At 40.8% G+C, this 26087-nt stretch overlaps 1 protein-coding gene across 1 annotated transcript in view; it reads right to left on the reverse strand.

Moving 5' to 3' along the window:
* Positions 1-1131: 1131 nt before the first annotated feature.
* LOC113172128 (vertebrate ancient opsin-like) overlaps positions 1132-26087 on the reverse strand; it is a 38506-nt gene continuing 13550 nt past the window's right edge. The window contains exons 3-4 of the mRNA XM_026374962.1: positions 12075-12308; positions 1132-2920 (exon numbers count right to left, since the gene is read on the reverse strand). Coding sequence (XP_026230747.1) covers positions 2645-2920; positions 12075-12308 — 510 coding nt within the window. The 3' untranslated portion in view covers positions 1132-2644. The remainder of the gene's footprint in view (positions 2921-12074; positions 12309-26087) is intronic.

Here is a 26087-nt window from a genome sequence, read left to right on the forward strand (position 1 = left end):
AGAACACCCGGAGCCGCTGGTTAATGGAGTCCATCATTACAACGCTGTGTTACAGCCACATTGATTATTTAGGCCGCCTCTTATCTCCGCACACCAGGGGCTTTACAGTCAACAGTGGTGACCAAGACCAAGTGTTACACAAAAACAATTAGCAGAACATCCCTGAAGATGCACTGAAGCCTGAAAAAGATTTGCTCAACCTGACGTCTCTCTACCAATTTAAGTTGGGATCTCCAGTGAATAGGTTAGTTTGCGCAGTTCTTCTGAATCTTTTGTGTTGTTATGCACTGATAACACATAGTTTACATCCTCTCCTAATCTTTGTAGTTTATTATCTATTGTGCATAATATAATAATGCACAGTATTTAAATAAATAGGCCTCATTCATTCATTTTGCTTTGAAGAAGAAAAACGCAAAGCCAAGACAGGCTATCATTACCCTAAACTATGTTGCAGCAGCATCCATGACCACCGGTAACTGACATAATGTATACTTTGCTGTTACTTTCGAGAAAATGAATGCAGCATAAAACTCCATGGACTTATGGATGTAGGGTAGTCTTAGGCTTGTGCTGATCAGATCAGCTGTCATTTGAACACAAACAGAAGCTGCAGGCAGCTCTGCCATTAGTGTGTGTGAGAGTATGTGTGTTCTTGTGTGTGCAAATGGGTGAATAAGATAAAATAAAAATAATGATAATGAAAGTCTGTGATTATTCCGTATATATAGTAAATTCCTGTAATTACTGACAGTTACCTTATTTTTTATAACTATAATAATGACAATGGAATACTTTAAGGATCCCTAAGGTGAACTTGTTTCCGTCAATTTTTCTTGGACAGCTGCCCAGAGGTATATTGGCACTACTACAGGGTTTTTGTAGGTGTCTGGTCCACTGACACCTCAACATGTGTGCAGGAGGAAGTGTGAGTCATGTATGTAAACAGACATACACAAGCTTGAGAACAGGGATCAGAAAAAACCATTAACCCTTCTTAACCCCTCCCACACCTACTACTACCATCTCACACACACACACACACACACTAAGAGAAAGACACGTGCAAACAAATTCTAACAAACACTGCACAGATTTATATTTTAAAAAAATGATTTAACAGCACCCATCAAAAATATTACAATTTCTTTACCTTTGGTATCAACTCATGTACACAGATGTATACAAGAGCTCGACAGCACATAAAAACATTTATGTGCTAAAAAGTGAACTGTAAAAAAAACTTGCAGGAGCCTAAAGCACCACACGACTTATAGCTTAGACATTCACTGACAACACAGCATTAATGCACTTTCAGAAACTCCACAGTTGTCTTGGTATTGCAAGTAGGGAAAAGTTTAAAATCAGTTATTAAAAAATTGTACAAGATGCAAACAAGCACATGGCAATGCAAATACATAAATATATACAAAACAAACGTACCCCATCTAACATTGTTTGTTTGAGGCTCCAGGTAAAATTATGTTCTGGGAAATGTCGCAGAAGAACTTCTACTTTGGTTGTTCTTTCTAATACGACTGCAATGTGTGATCATGCCAATTATTTGTAGAGCCAAATATCCAAATCAACAGTCAGATACCTGTGCACATGTGCATGTGAATAAGGAGCTGAACTTGTGGTTATTCAAGGCTGTTTAAAGTTCTATCACACAATGCAAATGTCCTGTGACTGAACATGGGACATCCAACAGTTTGGGTTTCATCAACTCCAGCACAATGAACATTGAATTTCAAAGCTGTATGTACAGTACATGTAGAATTCAATAGAAAAATTTAAAAAACCCAGAGAAGTAGTCATTTTTAAGTATCCAAGTATCTGGATGAGTGGTATTCAGTGAACAGAAGCTGTTTCCAATTCATTCACATATTGAACTTCAATCATTATTATAATAACTATAGAGTAACTCTCATGCGTCTCTCTCTTATTAACCCTAAAAGTCACTATTGCTGGTAATAAATAAAAAAATAAAGAAAAAATAATGCCACAAAAAACACACTGCTTTCCTAAAAACAACTTATACAAAGTGATGAGGGAATGAAGGCTTAGAAACTGATAGCTTAAAAGCATAACAAGCACATTCTCATGACTTTGCCAGCTCTCTTTTGTCTCTTTGTCTTTTCTAACCTTGGAAAAAAGCTTCAAAAACTTCAGGTAATCATTTGATCTTCAGCATCACTTTGTACACACAGTCAGTAATCAATTGGTGCAACAACACATCCTTCTTCCTGCACTCTCACACATTTCTATTATGACCTTCCCAAACATTAGAGAAGGCATAAAATAAATGATCCCTACAATTCCTCTTTTATTACTAGACCGGTCTGATGATGATTTTATTGTCTTGCTCGCTCTTTGCAGGACAGATGCATACTGTTTCTCTTCCAGACATCCAGCTTCTGCAGGCTTACCACAGATACTTGGATTTCTGCTCATATTGTCCAGAGGCCGTCCGTGATTTCCCTTTGATACAGATCTGTCAGCTCTGCTATTCGAGCCAGATTTGATGCAACAGCCACGTTAAATCCACCTGCAGTGGCAGGCTGCTGCTCAGGACTCACAAGCACAATGTCTTTTGCCATTATTAGTGATTTCCTGGCTGGAGACTCCTGGTTGTAGCCAATTATCAGTCATCTACTTGAGCCACTAGTGATACTATAACAGGTTTGTTGATGTCTGAAGAAGGAGCTTTGGTGATATCAATGGTGGGTTCAAAAGAGGCACCCAGTTGGGGCACTGTGGCAGCTGGCTGACCCAGGGAGGCTACCATAAATAGGAAGTCATTCGTACGACGTGGGCCCATGACTGCTGCACCTCTCATGGCAGCCTTGGAAGAGCTCTTTAAGCTGGAGCCTCGTCGGGGTGCCTCACAGCGCAGCAGGGCTTGAAAACATCTGTAAAACTGGGGCAAACATACAAAACAAATGTAACCAGAAATGCTGCAAAATTAGAAACCACAAAGAGAAATGCTGTAATGTAGTGCTAGACCTCGACTGATTACAGTAAATATACATGTTGAATATGATTCAAGTTGCTGCTTCTATGGGAAGTAAATTGGCCTGATAATTTTCCCCACCTCTCTCTTACTCTAATGAACCGAATTACAAATAATTATCACTCTCCCATGCAGTATTTCTCTCCTTTTGATGTGGAATACACATCATGAATACACGCAGCATTTGTCCAAATGCTGCTGTCTCCAAATTGAGTGAAATATTTAGCTGATTACATCTTTAATCAGAAAGGAAAATGACTGCATTTTCAATAGATGTTACTAATGTGTGTTTATATAGAGTGGAGATGTTGCTGAGAGAGAGAGAGACTAAACTATTGTAACCATTCAAGTTTTCCATTATTGGATGTGCTCAACAATTTTCATAAAAAAGGCATAAGAAAAATGTTATAAAATATAATAATATATAATAAAAACTCTGATATAACCTTTTAGAATAAAGAATTGTAAATTAAATAGGCTACAACATTTATTTGTTTTGTATCATCCTGTGGTCTATCTAATGTTTCTATGTCTGCTGGGCAGAGAAACATTTCATGGGGCACCAGAAAAGTATGTCAATCAGAACAACAAGTGGAATACATGCATGAATTAATGTCAGTAAGTGTCCACTGAAAAAGCCTCCTACAATTTGTACCACTTCACTAAAATGCAAACAATGCCTGCAACAGAGGAAGCAGCCAGAATGAAAAGAGAATGGCAGAAAATCTAAGGTCATAGTCAGGCTTCAAGTTCGAGCAGGATAGAACGAAGACATTTTTAACGCCATCATCTCAAACTCTTTACATTTACTTTTCTAAAAGATTTTGTTTATTTAGTAAGTTTCTGCCTACAGTTCTCCTAGATTTAGACAGTCCTTATATTGTTCCCTTTTCCTACACAAAGCTCAGCAGGCCACTAAGAGTCTGCTGTCTGCTGGTGGGTGCACAGACGGGCTTGTACCAATCTTTCACATAACGTCAGAGATTTCTTTCACCTTCCTGCTTTCTCTTTCTTCTTCCACGTAGATGAACCCAAGTGAAGTCTTACAAAGACAGGCTCGATACTGGAAGTGAGGCAGCCTCCAACAGCGCAATGGGAGCTCCCACATTCTTTCTTTACAATAAGCTCCACATGGTTGGTGGAGAAGTGGCAGCAGCTATCAGTGTCTTCATGGGTTTTTTTTTTTTACCATACTATGAGACAGCTAGAAGTGTCAAGACCTAACAACTCTTTGGAGATGAGACAGTAAGTAGCTCTTAGCTGTTGCTCTAAGAGCTCTGAATCGCCATAGAGCCTCTGAAACTAGAGAGGAAATGTGTATTCTGTCATTCTGCCTTGCCTTCGGTGTTGGAAAAATATCCACATAAGGTTTGATTTACCACATATTGTCCAACCCTTAACACATTTGTATTGAAAAGGACATTTTCATTGTTGAGCTCTTAAATGGGTTTTACAAAGCATTACATTTAATTTTCAAGCTGATAATTGGCTCATTTGGAACTGAGCAAAGCACCAAACATTGAAAAGTGGACAGAATTCTCCATTGTTAGAAGCTGAAGAAAGACCTAGGCAAACATTCACTATAGCCAGTCCCAAAACTTGCAGTACGCCCCGAGATACTGCTCTCTAGCTCAAAAGTGGACATGTTAGCACTCAATAATTAGTCACAGAAGGTGCAATTGACCTAATGTCTGCTAGTGAAGTGCCCATTGTGGTAGCTCCTTAATCCACTAGGTCTGGGCAAGATTGTCAATGGAGAATGGGGCTGATGAATCTCTTCTATGTGCTCAGTCCATCCCAAAAAGTACTTCTGCCTCCCACAGAGGGGTGAGGTGTTTCTCTAAGGAGTCTGTTGACCCATTTACATGTAAACTATTGTGTCTTCACTGCCAACACAGAGATCGGGTTCTCTTTGTGTAATCAGGTGCAGAGTAAGGGGGTAAAGGTCGATGTTATGAATGGACGAGTAGCACATGTGACTTTAATGCAGGAGACTAGAGCCTCTCATAATAGACTTGCAAATTGACATTTATTTTTAATTGCCTAACCTTAACCTCATTTTGACCTCACAGACAATCCATATGTTTCCTTAACAATACCAGGAGGTGAGAAACCTTGGCCCTGTTTCAATAATGAATTCTCTTGTTTGGCAAAGGGATTGGTTATAGGGCTCCATTTGTGCTCCTAGTGTATGAATTTTAGCAGCTCTAGTGCTAGCATTAGTTGCCTGAGCTGAAAGGACACTGTTAAATTAGTAAAAAGATCCTCAAGACAGTCCTCTGAGAAACAGATCTGGACGTCTCGTGATTATGATTTCATGCAGATCCTCCTGTTTCACACCATCTTCTACAGATACACAGTCCGGGTACCTGCTGATGGACAGATAGGAAGATACTGAATAATTGACAACCCCAGCAGCAAGTTGAAAACCTAACAATGCATTCAGGGTGTTCGGCCGTACTTTAAATTCTAGGTATTTCCACATTGAAAGCGTATTCCCTCTACAGAGGTGAGCACTAGCTCACAATTTACACCAATTTCAAGTCCTCTTCCTCAGCTCCTGTTAATGTGGACTCTGAAGGTGCCACTCATGAGTAAACGTAGTATACTTAGTATACTTTCTGAGTTCATGTATACTTATAGTCTACTACATTTGCTCATAAGATGCAAAATATGAAGAAACTATTTCACAGCAACTTTGTTAGAGTAATCATGTAAGGAAAATACACGCTGTGAAGGTTATTCAGCTACAAGTATCAACAATATTCTATTATGACATACTGAGAGAGAAAGCTAAAATAAAAATACAGTATACAATATTAGAAATGAATTACATCAATTAAAATAACAGACTGAAGCACTATAATGTTGATGTGTACCTGCAGTTGCACTGAAAAAAAAAATCAATGCTGGTGCGCTAAACAAACCATCAACAAATGGTCCATTCAATGCTTTTTAGTAATATTTGGGGAAAATAAACTACAGTGTCCAGCTGTAAAAGGATATATAGGCTTTAAACCCAGTCTTAAAAATTACATCTTCAATTAAGAAACAGCGGGTTTGGGACTAACAGGTCCTGGAAGTTGTGAAGTATTTAGAGACAGGCTAACACAGTGTTGGATTTGGGCTTCTCGTAGGATTTGTTAACTGTAAAACATAGTATGTTGGCTGAAATACGTGAACTTAAGACATCTCTAACACATGAATTTTTTACCACACCACAGCCTCGTCTCAGGAGAATTTCTTAGTCATTTGACTTAACATTGAACTTCTCCTTGACATTCCTGTTTGTCAAATACTTTCTGGGTATGTAGAGATGCAGAGAGGGAGAGTGTGCGAGAGAAATGCCTCAGGACATAAACAAAGATTCTCCGCATGCTGTGTCTACAGGCAGTACATACGACCCCTCTGTCAGCCTGTCCACAACCTGGGGTCATCTAAGAGTGAAGGCTAGCAAGGAGATGAAAAGAAATGAGGTAATCAACACCTCTCCGTGGTGCTGATGTACGCTCCCCACTGCCCTCAGCTATCCAAACAACACAGTGAAGAGGAGTGGAAAGATGGATGAGGCTGTGACGTCTGGAACAGACAAATGGTTAAGGATGAAGTTAGTTAAGACACACAGATGTCAAGGCTAAGGTCCAGAGAAAGGTGAAAGCAATGACAGATGAATAGATACAGCACGACAGGGCAACGGAGGGAACGAGACGCACCAGCAGAGTATTTTAGAAAGACAGGAGACTGGCGGTGACTCACAAAGTCTCATCTCAGAGTGGTCACATCACATTTGGGTGAAGGGTAGAGGATGACAAGAGGTCAAGTGTCAGACATCATCACAGACAGTAAGGCCTTCGTCTATTATTTAAAGCAGAGGATGTCAGCCTAAAGCCGGATTCCACGGTACGTCCATCTGTTTGTACGTGACAGTGCAAAGTTCACACACGTTCGGCTTTTCAGCGGGAGACACTGCTTTGGTTTGTTGTGTAGAAGTCCAGCAAAATGTAGAAGAGGAGGTTTTTCATGTTCAAGACACAAATATTCAAAGCTTTAGCAGCGTTCAGATACACAATTTGGCAAAACGTTGATTGCAGACTATCACTTCAGTACATACTTTAGTGATCTAAATGAAGTAAGCCAGTGGTAGAAAGCTTTACGCTGTAAGCCTCTGTTATTGGTATCAACAGATAACCCGCTGCTTCCTTTGACAATTGCGTGACTTAATTTGATCCACTACACTCCCCGGCGTTGTGAAGTATCCCGCAGAACATAGAATGTAATAAAAATTGATCTGAGCGCTCTAGCTGGAAAATGACAGCCACATGGAAACATGTGAACAGAATGACAATCGTCCAGTTCCCTCTCTGGATTTTCTGGTCGCATTCTTAATTCAGCAAAAGGTTGTACCGCATTTGTATTGTGTGTATCAATCAGTCTTTTGCAGGAAGAAAGGAAGTTTCACATTTTAGACTTAATTTCATTATTTATCCAAATGTTTGGTTCTTGACAGTACAATAATTCATAAGTATGGATTATGGATTATTGTATTTGAACATTTTCAGATGCACCATCTGAACAACACTAAACTAATTCAGTTTTTATGATATATTTATATATTTACAAGTTGGGCGTGAACATAGTGTAACAGTACACACAATGGTGCATACACATTATCTGTGATGCCAACAGGGCAAGTTAGGGTATGACGCTATTTAAAAATATCAATTAAAAAGATAACATAAAGCAGTAGATCTGTGAGTGTGTCAGCCTTAAGGCTCCTAAAACCATGTCACGAATGCTTCCCCCTATTCAGGTCAGACTGAAAACTGGTTTATAAACCGCAGTGAAATACTCTACGTCCTGTATGCCGGGAATTTTGCACCAAAATTAAATTTAAACCTGGCTCCTGCTTTATAATAAGCTGCGTTCCTTATTGAGAGAAAACTTCTGCTGTCACTGTTAAACATACAGAATCCTTACATTAAAATCAGTTGTCGACGTGACGACGGAGTAAATCACTCAGGAAATCACGGGGCCCGTCAAGCTGTCAGTCGTGATAAATCATTTCACAGCTGCTGTACAAAGGGAAGCAGCTGACATGAGACCACCTGTCAGTTTGTTTGATGTATAGTTTAATTGTTTGAGTCTGTCCCTCTTGACAATAAGTAATTACAGAGTTTTTTTTAATGATGCATCTGCAATTTGTTGACAGATAATTAGTTCTTTTGAAACACTGCTGGTTGGCTTATGTTGTCTTGAAAAGTCTCATACACTCTGATTTTTGCAGTATTGTTTGTAACAATGATAAGGTTAATTAAACAGTTTGGTATTTTGGGTAACATGCTCATTTGCTTTCTTGCAGATACATGACAACACCTCTCTTATGTCTGTCTGCTAAATAATCCAATCTGACTCCAGGTATTCCTTTAATCATGCACTCTTCTATTTGTATTAGTTTGTGTAGTCCGTGTGTGCACAGGGTTTGTTGCACAGTCGCTGTGTGCGTCTCTCCACTGGGCCCCCCGACAGACTCTGCTCTATTAACTTCAAGGTTCAGCCAAACTGCTGGAGTGTTAATTCCCTACCCCTGAAGTGTGTGTTACCTGCTGAGAGGCACTGAGCTGCAGCTGTAAACATCAGAGAAGTTGCGGAAAGTTTATGGAGCCACAACATTTGCGTTTCCATTTGTGCCGAACAGTAGTTATCAGGGTAAAGCTCTGCTGTATACTCAGCAGACATACAGATGAGAAAAAAAAAAACCAATAAAATAAACCAGTATAAACTTACCCATAATTCCTGGGTTGTTATGTGCATGTTCTTGACATCCAACCCCGGTCTCTTGACTGTGAATTTCGCTGATTGTTGATGGGACAACAAGCCAGCTGCTACTTGTATCTGTACAGCATTTTTAGTCTTCAACTCGCCTCAACTCACAGTTTCCATAGTAACGGGCTGGGAGGAATTGAAGACTGAAAATGACATACAGGACATCTGGTGCCCCTCTCTGGCTCTGGCTCTTTGCCTCGATGTCACGCTGATGTGTGGGTTAAAATGTCCCTGTAAGGTCAGTTAGAGGCAGGAGTGGTGGTGGTGGTGGTGGTGCCTCGACTAGGAAGGCAGAGGGAGATGAAACATCCAGCTGACATGACAACATCTGGACAGGATGTTAGTTTGTGTTGATTTCCAACTTTACAATGAAATAACTCCTGGCAGAAACCACATAGAAATATCTGCTTGAGTCTGAGGGGAAACATTTCTAAACCCTTACGCAGCATTTTGTGCATCACATTACCTCGTCAGACTGAGATGATAAAGATAAACGCCGGGCAAAGTTTGCCACAGTGGAAGGAGAACGTGAATTATCGTCTTGTGTTTTTTTCCTCACTGTGGTGAAATAACAAAGTCTAAATGTGCTGTTTGATACAAAAACTTTCACTGCAGGAAGGAATTTGATAAGGAAGTTGAATAAAAGAAAACACATTAAATCTTAAACGATAAGGCGCTCGACAGTAATATTATCTGTCAACAGAGCAGAAAAATTCTCTGCAGGACTTTTCTTTGAATGTATGTTATTAATCATTTTACAACAGGTCTCAAATGCTTCTAATCTCATTTAGGAAGCTCATAAATTTCATCTTGTGGCCTTTAGTGAGGAAGTGCATTTGAAGGTTTTATCAGCTAAAACATTAGATACACACAGCAGATAATTAATGTTTGATACAGTGTGCATACAGTGAGTTTGAAATTATGAAAAAACGATGCTGTTAATACAAATACTCAAAGGAACACAAAGGAAAATGTAAGTCTGGCCATTTTTCACCCAGTCCCTGGTTTTTCTAGTGTTTTATTTCCCCCTGTTATGTCAGTGGATCCTGTTCAAAACTTCCCATACTTGACTGCAGTGCTGTCATTCAGCGGCAGTGCTGCTCTCCAAAATGCACTCCAAGATCCAGGGCACTCTCCAGGAGTCATACTCAAAATCCAATTACTGATTATCCATTTCTTAAGTGCTGCAGCATACGGCAGCTGACGAGTACTGGAGACTGTTTAAGTATGCTGATGCTGCGTTCACGTCACATAGGATGTTCTGTAAATACAATCTGTCGACAGGAAAGAACGTTCCTGCCAACTTCCTCGTGGGATTTAGAGAGTAAGATCTGTGGACGTTTGTGCAGCTGTTGTTATCACACACCTGTGAATTCGACATTATGGATTTATACACAATGTTGTAGGGATTTTTTTTCTTTGGCTGTAATCATAAATGATTGAATGGGTGCTCTGATGAGTTATGCATGCTTTAAAAGTGCATACAGTAAACAAATTAAAACAAATTTATGGATGATTGACTCAGAAATTCGCTGCCACACGTTAAAGTTTTACAGGTATTGACATATTATTTAGATTACACACAAAATGTCAGTTTTTGGACTTGAATTTCTACTGAGAAGATTTATACTAATATCTAAAGGTCTACAGTGAAGAAGGTTATTTCAGCGCAATTAGTCATGTTACAAAACAGCAGGACATTAAGACTTCATTAAACATCGCTGGATTTCTCCATTAAAAAAATCCTGCCCTGTTAGCGTGGTCTCTTTGGGCAAAACTACATCAGTAGTCCTACTGGTTTGGCAATATCTCATTAAATCTGACTTAAATTCACCAAATGCCTTTGCTGGAAATAACCTAATCTCCTTTTCAGGAAGGAGGATCTCGGAAACATTGTTCCGGACCTTGAGCTCTTTCTTGGCCGAACCTGTAATTTCGAAATAAAAAGGGATTCAGCTGAATGATTCAACAAAAACATGTCTGTTTCTTTCACTCTGTGAGTTGAATCAAATAACACAAACAAGCGAGGGTTGCATGATAAATGTGACGCTACTTTTAAGGTCCACCGAGGTTAATTATTTGGGTATAAAGGCTTTGTGTGTCCCCTGTACACTTAGAATCAGATGGTTCTCTACATTTTGGCCACTAGAGCCATAACAAGACACATGTCTGATCTTGGCATTCATGTCCCAACACTGACAGCCTTTTGGCTTTCATCCTGTGTTCTGTCTCTCTGGCCCTGTAGACACACACACAAAAAAAAACTCTTCTAACTCTGCCGCAGTGTAAGAGTCTATTTTCCAAAACGTCAGTCTGGTCCTTAAATGCTGGGGATATAATTTAAACAAATGGATTTAAAACCAAGTCTTCAAATTTGAATGGCATTCAAGTTTAATATAATAGGAACAGGCACAGATCAGCAGCTGAATGCCAGTTTTGATTTATCTAAACACAGACAACAATAAATTAAAGTGAAAGAGCAAATTAAACATAATGATAGTTCCAGGCCACTTCTGACAACAACCCGAAAATAGGAGCTGCCAGTTAAAGATAATAACTCCCAAAGCTATGCATCATATTGTCTAAAGTGGGCACGGGCCAAGGTTAATTGAGACCTACTGTGAGTTTAATTATCAACACTTCAGACGATGGGCGCCTTCATGACACTGCAATTCCCCACTGTTATTTGACAAACGCTCAGTAAGCGCCAGAAACTGGTTGGAATCACATGAAAGGCTCAGATTAGTTGAATATGAAATAAATTGGATTTGTTAAACATCGCCTGAGAAATGCAATCTTGGACAAGACAGAGCAGAGAAGGATCAACACAGTGACTTCCCTCTCCCCTCTTATTGAATTGTTCCTGCCATTAGATGACTGGGTTTCAGACCCTGTGATGCTTCTTGGTGCAGCTAGCTAATTTACAAAGACTGAAATCCCTCACACTCACGTCTAAGACAGACTTTTTCACTGAGAGTCTATGGAGAGTCAAACGTGAAAAAATAGCTTCTTCATCTGCACACATGTACATAATTTAGATTATTCAGTGTCAACAAGGCACTGGAACACCATCTGATAGGAATATGAAACACTGACTCATTTCCATTATATCAAAGCACCTTAAAAAAGTATCAAGAGGACTGGCATCAGAGGGCGAGGTGACCTCTGCCTGCTGCTTTGTGACAGCAGAAGATAAAAGGCAATGACCCCAGCTGCAACCTCTCTCCGTCTTTCTTACCTGCTTATTCATAAAGACATAGATGACTGGATTGATGACTGTGCTCGTCTTGGCCAAGACTGAGGGGATGATGCTTGCCTCTGGTGTGACCAGGCCTGGAGGCCCGAAGGTGGCCAGCAGGGCCATGATCCCGTACGGCAGCCAGCACAGGAGGTAGCAGATCACCATAATCACCACCATGAATAACACGCGCTGCTCGCGTTTTCTGCTCGTCGATGAATTGATTCCACTCACCTGGAGGCAAAAAATAGAAGCAGGACTTTAATTAGCTGGCCAGCTCCTGTGATGACGTACTGTCCTGAGGCACTCTGAGCTGTTAGCAAGAGATATAGAGAGCGTAAGAAGACAAAATGCAGAAGTGACAGAGCAGATGGGTTGAGATAAAAATCATTTGAAGAGAGCAAGAAACTGACCTAAGTGAACATAAACTCACTACACCAGTGCAGACTAATGGAGCGCATTTATTAAGAGGTGTTTCTTACGTTATAGCCACCCTATGTACATTAATAACAGGCCCAAAACATTAGAAAAACCTCAACCTCAATAAAAAAACATATAATAGAATAATCACCACCTTTCTGACAGTTTCAGCTAAAACAGAGAAATTCTAACCTGCTGTATTGTGTTCCTGGTAAAGTGACCAGTAAATGTATATTTCGCCATTTTCAGAAATATCTACATAAATATGGGGATACATGAAGTCTTGAAGTCAAATAAGGACAAATCTGAATTCTCACAACTTGGATCCTATTTGCACTAATGAGCTAATTTATATGATTTGGAAATCAGTTGGTGTATAACTGAAATGTAAAGATGACAGCTCACAGTTTTCTAGGAGGTTTTGTGTTCCACTCTTTCTTAGCGAAGAGTAGTGACTTCCTGGCATCTCAGCTGGATGCCTGCAAACAAATGAGCTATAACACATTAATTGCTCTTTCCAGGTTTTATGCTGGATACAACAAAGGGGAGCGCTATCGATCTTCTTATTTAGCTCTCAGCAAGCAAACCAGAAAATTGCCCAAGAAAGTCAAAGTATCCTATTAATTGCTGACATCTGGAAACACTTCAAAATCACTAAAAATAAATCAGACAGACAGCACTCAGCCTTGTTGACTATTACCAGGTCGGGTTTTTGAGAGAATAAAACAAGAGTAAATAATAAGTTATTATCCAAATTGTTACATACTGTACATCTATGATGTGTTATTGGTTAAAATACTGTTAGACTGGATGGAAATAATGAGCAAAACTGCAAAAATTTGACTTTTAGTGGGCAAGAAAAGGCTAAACAACAACATTCACCTTTGAACACCTTCCCTCTCCACAGACGTCAGCCGTCTGATGGGTTTGTGTTGGCTACTGTCACTCACTTTCATCGCCATGGAGACACTTTTTTCATTTCCTTAAAGGGGAATAAGGAAGCAGTGCAACTACACTGTGCACATTACTAGCTCACACACACACACACACACACACACACACACACACACACACACACAAGCAAAAAACTCAAAGCAGAATGCAGTATTAAGAAAACAACTTCAGACCCATTTTCATCATCACTCATATTTCTGTACACTATACAGAAGCAATAGGGTTCAAATAAATATGGCATGGTATGATTAGGTGTTGTGCTGCATTAATCAGTTCACATCACACTGACCACGCTGTAAACTCACACCTGGTGACTCATGCGTTGTCAGTCAGTCAACATAGCACTGAGTTTACACAATAAGAATAAATGTTTCTCCATTATGACAGCCTAATCAAGCCAAGTCGGTGATTGGCAGCCTCTTTACATACATCCCCAAGAGGCTTAACAGCTCCGCAAATAAGAATTTATAGGAAAGTTTTATTTATCACTTTTATTGAGACTCAGGGCTTTAATGGCTCAGATTACTTCCTTTCAGACCAACAGTCTCTAGAAGTATGCACCTCATTTCTGGCTGACAGCTGTTGATAGCAGATTTTATCAGCTGAACCAGCTAAATAACCGAGCTAATGTCATGTGCATGAGTTACAGTGTGCTGCAGGTGGTTGACTTGTATTTTTATTTTGTATCAAGCAGAGGGAAAGCTGCACATAGAGATATGCAGGGAGACGCTTTTTATTTACCAAAAATGCCCAGGTTTTGAGATACACATAAGTATCGCTAGAAACCAACTTGGCAACCACAGGTGAAACATGTGATTGGACAATTACTGTTCGGGGGAGGGCACGAATACTAGTGGCCATGCAATCTCTGACCCCTGACCTCTGGCTGGACAACAAGTCCAACAAATCATCTCCAGTACACAATACAATTTTGTGTGTGTCTTTGTTGAAAGGAGCCATTAGAAACTCAAAGCAACCAAATTTAAGAAGTTATAGACTCCCCCAACAACCGGTTTGACTTTGACCCCCTCCCCCATAGACTTTCTAACTTTGTCAGCCCTGGAGAATAGGTGACTAATAGACTCCAATCTTGGCTCTGATTAAATAAATGAAGTGGCAGAGATCACAGACAAATGGAGGAAATGGAGTAAGTGCTGAATGATTGCAATCAAAGGCAGGGTGGCTGGTGAAAGGAGCTGGCTTACTAATTGACCGGCCTTACAGAGAAACTGCTTCATATGCTAAACAGCCGTCCCCAGAGCTGTATAATGAATATTTATGTGTTGTGTCTGTGTGACAGCACAAATCTGTTGCAGCCTTTTGTCAAAATGTTGAAGACTACAAGCTCGGTAATAAGCATCAAACTAACAGCAGGTTATGATGGACAACATGATGTTGCACTAGGCGTAAAGTCGGTAAACTGAGAACAGCAGCTTCTTCTTTTTTTTTATAGCTCAGCATCGTGACAGTTTGAAATAGAGTCGTAGATTAGGGGCAGCGGTCCAATGCGGCACTGTTGTTCACAGAGTGTGGATAGACGGGTGAGAAAGGATTTGTCAAGAGCTGTTTGACAGGAAATGTTTGTTAAGAGAGAATGTCTTCACAGCTTTCACTGACTTAATTGGATATCCGATGGCTAATTTTCATTTTGCGACGACAGAAGGAGCATTGTCTCCTCTTGAGTCCCTGGCAGGCTGTCAATTATTCAGACAGATCATCTGGCCAGTGTGCTGCAATCTTAAAATTAGTTTAGTGCCATAATAGAAGAAAGTGCATGGAAATAGAACAAAGTTTAGGCATCGGTATGTGAAATGCCTTCATGCTTACATCATCACAATATATATGTGCTTTTACTCTGTGTCCAACTCTCTATGTATTCCTGATATACAGTGAATGAATAAATGAATGAAACTGTTTGGCCCAATACTCCAAACAGCCATGTTTTTCTGGAAAATTGACCTTTTGTTGCCGTGAATAATGACATGTTGAGAAGAAATAGGGGAAAAAGTGCAACACTGTTGTAGCACCCCAGTGTCTCTCAAGGGTGAGGTCACAGTGGACGGTTGAGCATTCAAAGCATTGTTTTCATCTTGTCTCCTACCAGCAGTGTTGGTTTCTTTAAATCATGATCACAACCATACCCCTACCGTAAACAGGCTATGATCAAAACATTCATATCAGCATGGAATAGATGACTGCGTGTACACTGACAAACCCGTGCACAAAACCAGAACCCTACAACTGAAACCTGTCCAAATTTCTTCTCTGACAAAGGTGTGCATCAAACACGAGTATACAAACACAGCAACCTGTTCATTCTATTCAGAGGTGCTCCCTCAGGGTGTTAGGTTTCTGCCACTTTCTGATAAATGGCTCGAATAACATGAAAACGAAACTTTGTACGAGACCAAATGGTAAGACTTGTTCTGAGTCTTCTTACTGTGAGTAGAGCAGTAGTTTTACAAACCTGTGATTTAGCCTATTACAGGTGGATTGTTTCTCATGTTTTCTGGGGGTTCTGGATTTTGTGATTAGAAAAGACATAAATTCTTACATAGTATTGGCTTAGTAAAGACAGCACTAGAAGAAACTGATGGGCCCATGTTTGGCCCACTGTGTAGGGAAGATGTTGCAAATCGATGGACAGACAGGCAAGAAAACAGCAGCGCTGTGTTACTCTTGTTGATTTTACTTTCTTACCTCTTAACTATACTTCACACTACTGCATGTAAAAGGCTATGAAAGTGTGTACAAGTATTATTTGTTGCTGGACCAGTATGAAGTATACATTGAGTGAGGAACAGTGCATGTTCTGGTACTGACAAAAGTTAATTTGCCCTGCACAATGGAGAGAGGTCACTCCACAGTGAGAGGGAAGCAGCAGACGGAAGCAGAGTCAAAGGATGTGATGAGCAGGTCGTCTTACAGAGGGGAATGCAGCAGGTTGTGGCAGAATTTAGAGCGCTGGTTGGGACGCATGGTGCAGGCTGCATCTCCAGTCATTAGCCTTGTTCAAGGAGGAAATTGTCGAAGGAAATGCAAGAACTGGAATCATTGATGTGTTTCAATTTTGAAGAATGTTTCAGCGGCCTGGCTGCAACTTGTGCCGCAGTGGTCCAGGCAGAGGATGATTAATGTTTGAGGAAAGAGTCTTGAAGATCCTCAGATTTGATGGATTTTGGGGAGAGAAAACTCCAATACTTGGGCTGCAGCTGCATTATATGACAGCTTGTCTAGATTCCTGTCAGATAACCTGCTAGTTTTAAGTCAGGACTTGTTTTAAACCTCTCAGCTGTGATTGAAAGGTCTAGTGCAGGGGAAAAGTGCTGTAGAGTCCTAACATCCATCTTCATCTATTTTTTAGTATTGTTGGTTTTCAAGGAGAATCGTTCACAGCTGGTTGTTGTCATAGACTGTAGGTTATATACAGTGGCAAATAAAGTATGTGAACCTTTTGGAATTTCATGGTTTTCTGCATTAATTTGTCATAAAATGTGATTTGTTCTTCATCTAAGTCGAGAGTATTTAGAAATATGATGTGCCTAAAAATAATAACACACAAAAATTATGATCATCGTGTCTTTATTGAGAACAACCATAAATACCTCATAGTGAGAGTGTTAAAAGTATGTGAACCATTAAAATGGGTGATAAGGTGTTAGCATAACTAGAAGACAATTTACATTTACATTTACATTTAGTCATTTAGCAGACTTTTATTTAATTATTTTGAGGGTGTGGGACTAAACACTCTAAACACTTTTTGAGTTAGCTCCATTCATGAAGAATGTGCTTATGTGAGCCATGCCTCACCAAAAGGAGCTTTCAGAGGATCTAGAATAGTTCATTTACATAAAGCTGGAAAGACTTTCGGTCTAATACTCACCGGTCTACAGTTAGGCAAACAAACTACAAATGGCCAGTCAAAATGAGCCTCACAGCATTACAAACAGTCATTAAATCATTACATTTGTCCTAAAAAGGTCACTGCATGTTATGATCAAAACAACATCCCAATCTTAAGGTATGGTGGAGGAAACCTCAAGATTTGGGCCTGCTGTGCTGCATCAGGGCCTGGTCAGCTTGCAGGGATTGAGGGGAAGAGGAATTCCCAAGTGTATCATTATATTATATTATTATTATTATTAGCTCAACTCTTTAGAAGGTGGATGATGCTATAGGACAATGACCCAAACACATAACAGAATGGCTTCAGAAAAAACGCCTTTTGAAGTCAGAGCACAGACCTCAACCGAAAGGGATGCTATGGAACGACTTCAAGAGAGCCACACATGAGACGTCCAAAGAATATGACCAAGCAAAAACAGCTCTGTAGGAAGAATGGGCTAAAAATCATCCTGAACAATGTGCAGTTCTGATCCACAGCTATAGGACGTGCCTGGTTGAAGTAATTGCTGCAAAGTTACTAAGCATATTAGATTTATTAATGTCAAATCACATTTTATGACAAATGAAAGCAGTGTGTATTGAATAACACACAGTGGGCAGTGAACAATGAGGAATTAAATGTGCCTGTGCTTTGCAGCCAGACATAAAAAACTGATTGTTTGCTTTGATCAACAGTCTGTGAATGACACTAATGTTTCTTAATTATTTTTTGTTTCTTTCAGGCAGAGAGAAAATTTACTGAAGTGAACATTTATATTAGTTCTAATACCAAGTTCAATATAAAGTAAATCAGGGAACAGCTAGCAAAAAGCATGAAGACACACTTGGTTGCTGTAAATGTATATATATTTTTTTAATTGCTGGTCAGAAATATCTGACACAAAAGCTATATTTTCATATTTCATATCAACAGCAGTTTATTTCAAACCATGCATGAAAAACTGAAATTATGAGGCTGGATGAAATAAACAGTGTGGAACGTCAGACCCAATATGCATTTATGAGTCCCTGTGCTTGTCATCTCTAAAACATTATGACAGACTGGTGTGATCATCTGCTTTTTATATCAGTTAAATCAAATAGTACGGCCCGGAGAATAGAGCTGCATGTGTAGCTTTAAGTTAAGTAAACTAGTGAAATAGTCTGACGTCTTTGAATTCCAGCTATATTATATTGTACTATTCTAATATAGCCATTTCAGTGATACATAGTAAGTCAGATGTGTAAATCAGATTCTGTGCAAATGTAATAAAAATGATAAGCTCTGGGTACATCGGCTGTATCTTTTCACCTTGGACTTGGACGATCAGTGCATAACCTAAATCTGTGTTTGATACCTCGCCAGCAGGCACATGCGAAGTCCCCAGTGTGGAGCATTCTGCAAGTCACCTCCAGCACACATAAAACTGGTCTGCAGGTGGATGGTGGAGACAGGACTGACAGCTACATTGACGCAGCGCTCAGGCTGAAATAATACTACACGCAACTGTGCATTTGAGAAATGCCTTTGACAAGAACAGTAAAGTCATTACAGTACTAAACATCACTCGACCTTTCGCACTCTCTGTTCCTGCTTAGTTATCAGTCCTCCACTGTCTAAGTTTCATCTGTCCAAGTCTAGATGTTCTTGATTTCTTGTCAGTGAATTACATGGAGATAATTCAACCACATCTCACACACACACTGTGTGTTTTTAATTAATCCGGGTAATCAGTTAATTTGGAGTCTTTAGGGTGGCTAACTGGATTACTCGGATGTAGTGGGTGGCTGCCAGAGAGGCTGCTGAAAATCACTTCATCCCTTGGAGGATTCCTCCCGCACCTTCCCCAGCTGCTTGCCTGCCCTCCTCCCTGCCCCCATGCAGCTCCAGAAACTGACTATTAGACTGTGAGATTGGTGGTGGCAATGCGACAGAAAGCAGAGCTATATGAGCCAAAGATGGGAGTGTGAACAGACAGGGGAAGATGGAGGAGGAGGATTGCAGAGAGTGAGATACAGCTGATAGAGGCTGCTGGAGAGGTTAAAGAGTACAGGAGGAAGTGGTGGGATTGGTGCAGCAGAGAGAGGCGAGAGAGAAAAGGTGGGAGAGTGAATCTCTCGGAGGAGTCAAATTAAATCATATAAGGAAGAGATACATGCCAGTGATTTCTGTTTAGGAAGAATCCTGGTTTAATGGTTAGAGAGCTATTTGGGAAGTCTCTCTCTCTCCTATTCTTGTCTTTCTAGCCTTTTCTTGTGTAGTTGTTATAGTGTAAGTTCCCCACGCTGCAATCAGCAGGTTAGGTTTACAGTTCAAACAGTGTTTATCAGGCCACAGAGATGCAGCCATGTTTGCCGTGCCAGTACATAAACGCGAACTCAATTTATATGAGAAGGCTGTCATGTAACCCAGCTACGGAAGCAGTCACAAACAACCGTGTCCGACTGGCCCACCCTTTTTTTTTTAAACACGTGCGCCCTCAGAGACTGTGGAAAATGGCGACCGAAGCCAAATCATTTCAAGCAATTAGCATCTACCATGCCGGGTGAGTTTCTTGCGAGATCGCACTGTCAACACTCGTGAAACTCCTGGGAGAGGTGAGCTGGAGCAGCTTTGCAACACCGCTCCACCTCAGCCAGGAAAGTGGGATTAGAAGCAATTTTCTGAGTACCTTTAGTGAGGTTTTGCTCCATATCTCTTATGGAAACACTTTCTCTCCCCATGCACCACTGTAAATCGGCTGTATCAAACTCTGAAATGCAGAGAGCCAAAAACTTATCTTGTCGCTGTTGTGGTGAGTTTATGTGATGATAGATGTAGGCGTCTCGCTCTTAAAGTTTATTTAATGAGGAGGAAACTGTTCAACTAATGCCCAGCTCTCTTTACTCTTGCAGCTCACCCTCATGAAAACTTGGATTCTGATTAACTGACAGATTGAGTGTCTTTATCTGATCATTTATTAAACACAAGAAGATGATGTGATGATCCCCAGTTCCTGGCTTCTGAAAGCCTGGGCATTACAAGACCTGCAGCAGGGGGGTTGTACATGGAGTCCCAATTAGATTCAATAAGTTCTGTAATAGCTGGAAACTAAAACTAAAACCTTGTTGTTGTTCATTTGGAAAATTGCTCTGTATGATTATTCCCCCTTAGTGGGGTTTGACAGCTGAAACTACACATGATCTCAAGGCAGAGCCAAATCCCGATCCAGACGTCTGCCAATCTGATCTCACTTTTCAACTTTCCATCACCTCCTCCACTATTTGCAAGAGGGAGGTGAAGTGCAGTCATCAACAACAAGACCTCCTACTGATGCTGAGAGTCACATGAAAACAGGTCAGCGATTGTTTAAGTGAGAAGCCTCTGAGTTCACTTTGTGTGGGTGAGTGGGTGAGCGAGGTGGTAAGTGGCCCTTGAAGCTAATCACCTGTACACAACTCCAGTCTTATGCTGACTGTGCTTTGGGACTCGCCCACAAACGCACCAACACGGATATTCACATTCAGATGTGTGCATCCACTCTACATGCAAATACAGTCTTGAGAACATCCTCTTTTCAAAATAGACACACATATAAAAACAGGAGCACGAGGCAGTCGAGTCGTACACACAGTTAAACACGCACCTAGACGCTGAGACAACACACACAAACATATATCGCCCAGAAGGGGAAAAAAGACATAGGTGCAGCACTTTCAACCAGATTGTTTTGCCTCAGCATTCCAGCTCTTGAGTCGGCCCGGGTGTTCTGCCAGCGCAGTTGTTGGCTGCTAAACATGATTGATCGCAGGATTTGTGTCTGCTGCATTAGTCCTGTACACCACAAGCCTCCGAAGGCCTGCCAAACTCTACGCCTGCCTGTCGCCCGTCAAAGGGCCTTTCTCAGCAAGAATCCTCAACGCTCCACTGAGTCACTTTACAAAAATTCACTGTCCCCCCTTCCCTGCCTCCTCCTCTCTGCCTTTCTCTGTCGCTGTGTTCCTCCTCTCCGCCCCCATGTACTGAATCTCTCCCCCCTTGTCGTCACATCGATGTGCCTGCAAGAACAAAAAACAGAACAGTAACTTTTATTGAATGAGGGAGACTCAAGCAAATCTGTCGAGCACTGGGGAATAAGCATCAGCAGCTGCATTCTCCAGACAAACAACTTGTAAGGGGAAGGAATCAGGAATCAAATTGAAGGTGAGGCTCTGTCGGCCCCCAGGGGGAATTCAGGGGCGGATGAAGTGAATTGAAGGTTGGTGCAGGTGCATGTGTGTATATGCTGACATGGGGTGCTGGGACATTCATTTTCATTTGGAATAACAACACTTTTAGCACCCAAGAGAAATGGAGGCACTGTAAAAGCAATGTGGAATTGACTTGTAGATTGCTTTTGGTAACGTCTGGAGATGGTGGCTCTTGTCCTGCCTCCTGGTGCTCTAAAGGTACTCAATCGGGTCTTTAGAGTTGTCCAAATAGCAAGAAAAATGACTCATAGCTTCTGACTGTGAGCAGGGATTCAGAGGTGAGTTCATAGCCGCTTTCATTCAGCACACACAAGCAACATGTTTGACGTCAAGAACGCCTCAAATTGGGCTCCAGACGTATTCTGTATGAACCTCTCCCACCATGAAATTGAAGGGGGAAAAAAAAAGGCTATGAAGAAAATAATTTGAATAGAAGGTGGAAATCCACAGGAAAATTGTCACTTCAGTAAAGTAAATGGAGTCTTTGAAAGTATTTGTGTGACAGGCTTTGTGGTAAGAGGGAGCATTTTATTCCTACTCGTTTGATGAGTTTGCCATAGGTTCCAGTCAATAACTAGTTGACTCAGTCCAACTCACTGACACAAGTAGAGACACAAAGATGCGTGAACTCTCAAAGAGACACATTTGAAATCATGCATTTGGTCATGGACACACCGTGTCAGAGCTTTACTTTTAACAAAACAAACCAGAAATTGCTCAACAGCTTGTGCCTTTCACCAAGCAGAGCCCCTTCAGTGTTGACAGTTGTGATACTACAGAGGCACCAAAATGTATAAATGATGAAGGCTGGACAGTGTAGCGGTGAGATCGCCGCCCTCCATGTGGGAGACCAGGGTTCGTTGCTATAATTAGTTAAATCTTGTACATTCACAGACACACGATACAGATATGTTTGGCAGCACAATGCAAACAGAGGAGGCCTGATGACCTCAGTGGTGGGCAGGTCCCTTAGCATCCAGTTAACACACTGACATAGCAGTGTAACCAAAGTAGGCTGATACACCCTTACTTTTAGTCTCCAGCCTCAAAAATCATCTACAATTCCCATCCCGAGCTAAACTGCATCTTTCTTTAGACCCTAATGACATCATCAGTGTTATTTTTGCACTGCAAAACCACAGAACACATTATACGAGAGACTACACACAGACATACAGTAATAAGACAGCTATGTCCTTGTGTTTCATCAGTTAGCAGCAGGAGACTAACGGCTCATCCCTCAGCGTGTCCTGAAACTGCCTAAAACACCAACAAAATCCCACACCTTACCAGGAGGATTCCCCTACATACGGTTTTAAACACATTCAGGATGAATATAATTGATGGTCCCAGTATGGGTTCAGTTTAATGCATCAGGGGAACAGCAACAGCAAATTAATTATCTATATGAACATTTAATTTGATATAGTGGAGGAAAAAGCAATTAGCCAAAGTGGAACACCACACAGATAAGAAAATTTCCATTTTCTCCAACTTTGGGGTTACAAATGATTTTTCCAGTGGTTTATTTTCATTCTCCAAACATACACCAGATGCAATGCGCCAATTGATACTGTGAAAAGTAATTTCAAAGGTGAATTATTTGTACACCTGCTATTAGGTCGACAGTCACATCACAACAGAGCATTTTGGATTATCAGGCTCCTAAACTCAACGTTCCCTGCTGAGAGTGTCCCCCTGTGCAGTACGTACACTGACATGAGTGTTGACTGCTGCACAGAATGACTCCTGTTTCCTTTTGACCTTAAGAGCTAATTTAAACATAAATGTTTTGTGAAATATTGTGAAAAACCACAAACTAAGGAGCTTTAAAATTAAAACTGACAATTGGGAGTTTAGCCGTAAGCTGTATTCTAATACAGCCCCAACATTTTAGAAGTAAATCGGCTAAAGTTTCTGCCAGCTATAGCCTACCTGTAGATCAGTATTGTACAAGCAAGTGGAGGTGGAAGAAAGGACTGGCTATGCAGTAAGTAAGTACAAGTTTTAGCAATATGCACACAGGCAAACTGTGTTTTTACAGAGCCTTTCCACGTATTCTGTCACAGTCCACAGATCTCAGGTCCAACAGAAGGCAGTTCCAAAGTTTTGGGGACGACAACTTCAAAGCCCGGCTTCAGAAGAAATCTTTGGGTGATTTGCAGTAAAGCTGCAGGAAGTCTCAGGGAGGGGCCTGACCATGCAGGGTATTAGAAGTAATCACAGATTTAATTGGTTTCTGATTTTGATGTACCTCCCTAGTCTCTAGAGGAGACTTTTACAGCGTACAACGTTGTGAAATACATTTTATGAAGTCCAATGGGAAGGATGGAGTATTATTAAAAAAGCATATTAAATGTGAAAATACAGCACAGTGCTTTAAAATACTCAGAGAAACTGTTGTATCTCGGGACAAGTTGAAGCAAACGCAGAAATATGGAATTTATAAAGTGATCCAACAGACATGTAGCAGCCATTGCGATCTCTGCATGGCAAAACAGCAGAAGCAGATCCAACTTATTCTCTGCATGTGGCTGCATTGTTTGGTCGTGGCCATCTGTGGTGCTGGTCCCAGTTGTGCACTGCCCACTGAGACGCCCGAGATAGGTTGCAAGATGTCTCCTGTGAGTTATACAGTCCCCACCAAAAATATTGAAATGGCCAGTTCATTTGGATCATCAATACAAAAGCTGTCTTATGATATTTGACGTTAAACCCAAATATCTTTAATGTGAAACACGTTTGTGTTTGCTGTACGTTGAGGAAATCTTTGAAACTTTGGCAACCAGTTGCAGTAAAGCTCATGGATTTGGTCCAAATCTTGCAGGACCAGACTAAAATGTGATATGTAGGAGACTAAAACTGGTTATAAGAAACTTCAAATGCACAACTAACCCTAACCCATATTACAAAGCTTCCTATTAAAAATGAAAATGCATGTTCATCACATGATTACATAAAAATAGGTCATTAAGAACCCACTCAATGCTATAATCCATCTGTAGCCACTGCTCCAGTTCTGATCCAGAATTCTCTCATGAGGTATGTTAGGTTTCTGTCTTCAGGGGGACAGACAGGGCGGAGCTGGGGCATCACACAGTGTCAAAACAAAAGGCAACCACTCTCAATAAACCTGTGGTTTGTAAAATATGGCAAAGACAGCCTGCTATAATTTCAAGGACCACATCAAGGTTCATCACTGTGTGTGTCACAGCCGACAATGAAATGCCACTACCTTCTACAGACAGATGGCTGCAGAGGCTGCCGCTGCCAGACGAAAGGCTGCCTCGCATTCAAGTGCTCCAATTAGGCCACGGCTTACTGGGTCAGGACAAACGGAGAACCCAGAATTTGAGCAAACAGCGAGACACCAGTCGCCCTACTTTCCCCACCAATACACACAAAAACAAACAAAGGCTTTTCATCATTGGCCATCATTTTGACAGCTGACCATCAACGGCTGGGTGGGTTTTCTTATACACTAAATTATTTCCTACGTTGGACAATATGGTTTTGAAAGGCTGTAGCATCTCATAGGTCCTTCCGAATTCAGCCATTTGCCACCACAGCTGGTGAACCCCAGCTCCACCAACAAACAAACTATTAATAGTTTATTGTGCTCAAAATATCAAACATCACCGTATTCAGTATCATATTGACGGAGCTGCCTGCAGCTGAGGAAAACCCACCCAGCTTCTGTTTCATCTAGTTGTTTTTACCTGGTGCACTGCAGCTAACGAGAATCTCAGATTCAGTAAATGCATCTTGCTTCCATGTTACTGTCTGAAAGAACCATTCGAAGTCTCATATCAATTATCATCTTACACCATCAAGCGAGCCAGTATTGTTTAGAGCTGTAATTCATTTGTGTGATCCAGGCAAATTTGGCATTCATTTTATAACATCCAGCTACGGCACGCTTAAAACCAAAACACCTTAAATAGCTGTGTCTCTCCTGTGTGATCCAACTGACTGTTTTTGCCCTGTGGATTTCTGATTTTTGGTCCGAGCCTGCCCTTTGTTCTCCTCTTTGAGAATCCATCATCAAAGCACATGAGTGAAAAACTGGGCTGGATGCTTTCACATCTTACTGTCCCACTTTGGGTTGAAAGCAAATGCGATGGGAATTACATTTACTGTATATGACATTTTGATGACAGCCATCAAATCTTTGTGTCCAAACCAACAGCTTTAGCTCAAGTGTGAATAATTAATGTAATATGAAAAGTAACTATGAATAATTAAATAGCTTTGCCTATGTGATAAATGTAGTTTGAGTTACTAGGTCAGTAATAAACCCACCCAGCTCCTTACCACTACACTATCCAGCTGCTGGCCAGTGTAGTGGTGAGATTGCTTCCCCTCTGAGTTTGTTTCCATTGAAACAACATTAACATTTTAGATGTGTGGGTCAATAAAGTAACTTTCTCTTTTTGCCAGAACTTTATTGATGTGGGCTAGTTACTTACAAAACTTACAGCATATCCCAGAATACAGAAACCTCAAAGTAGAAAAGAGTAT

The sequence above is a fragment of the Anabas testudineus genome, chromosome 17, assembly GCF_900324465.2.
Source record: "Anabas testudineus chromosome 17, fAnaTes1.2, whole genome shotgun sequence".
NCBI lineage: Eukaryota > Metazoa > Chordata > Actinopteri > Anabantiformes > Anabantidae > Anabas > Anabas testudineus.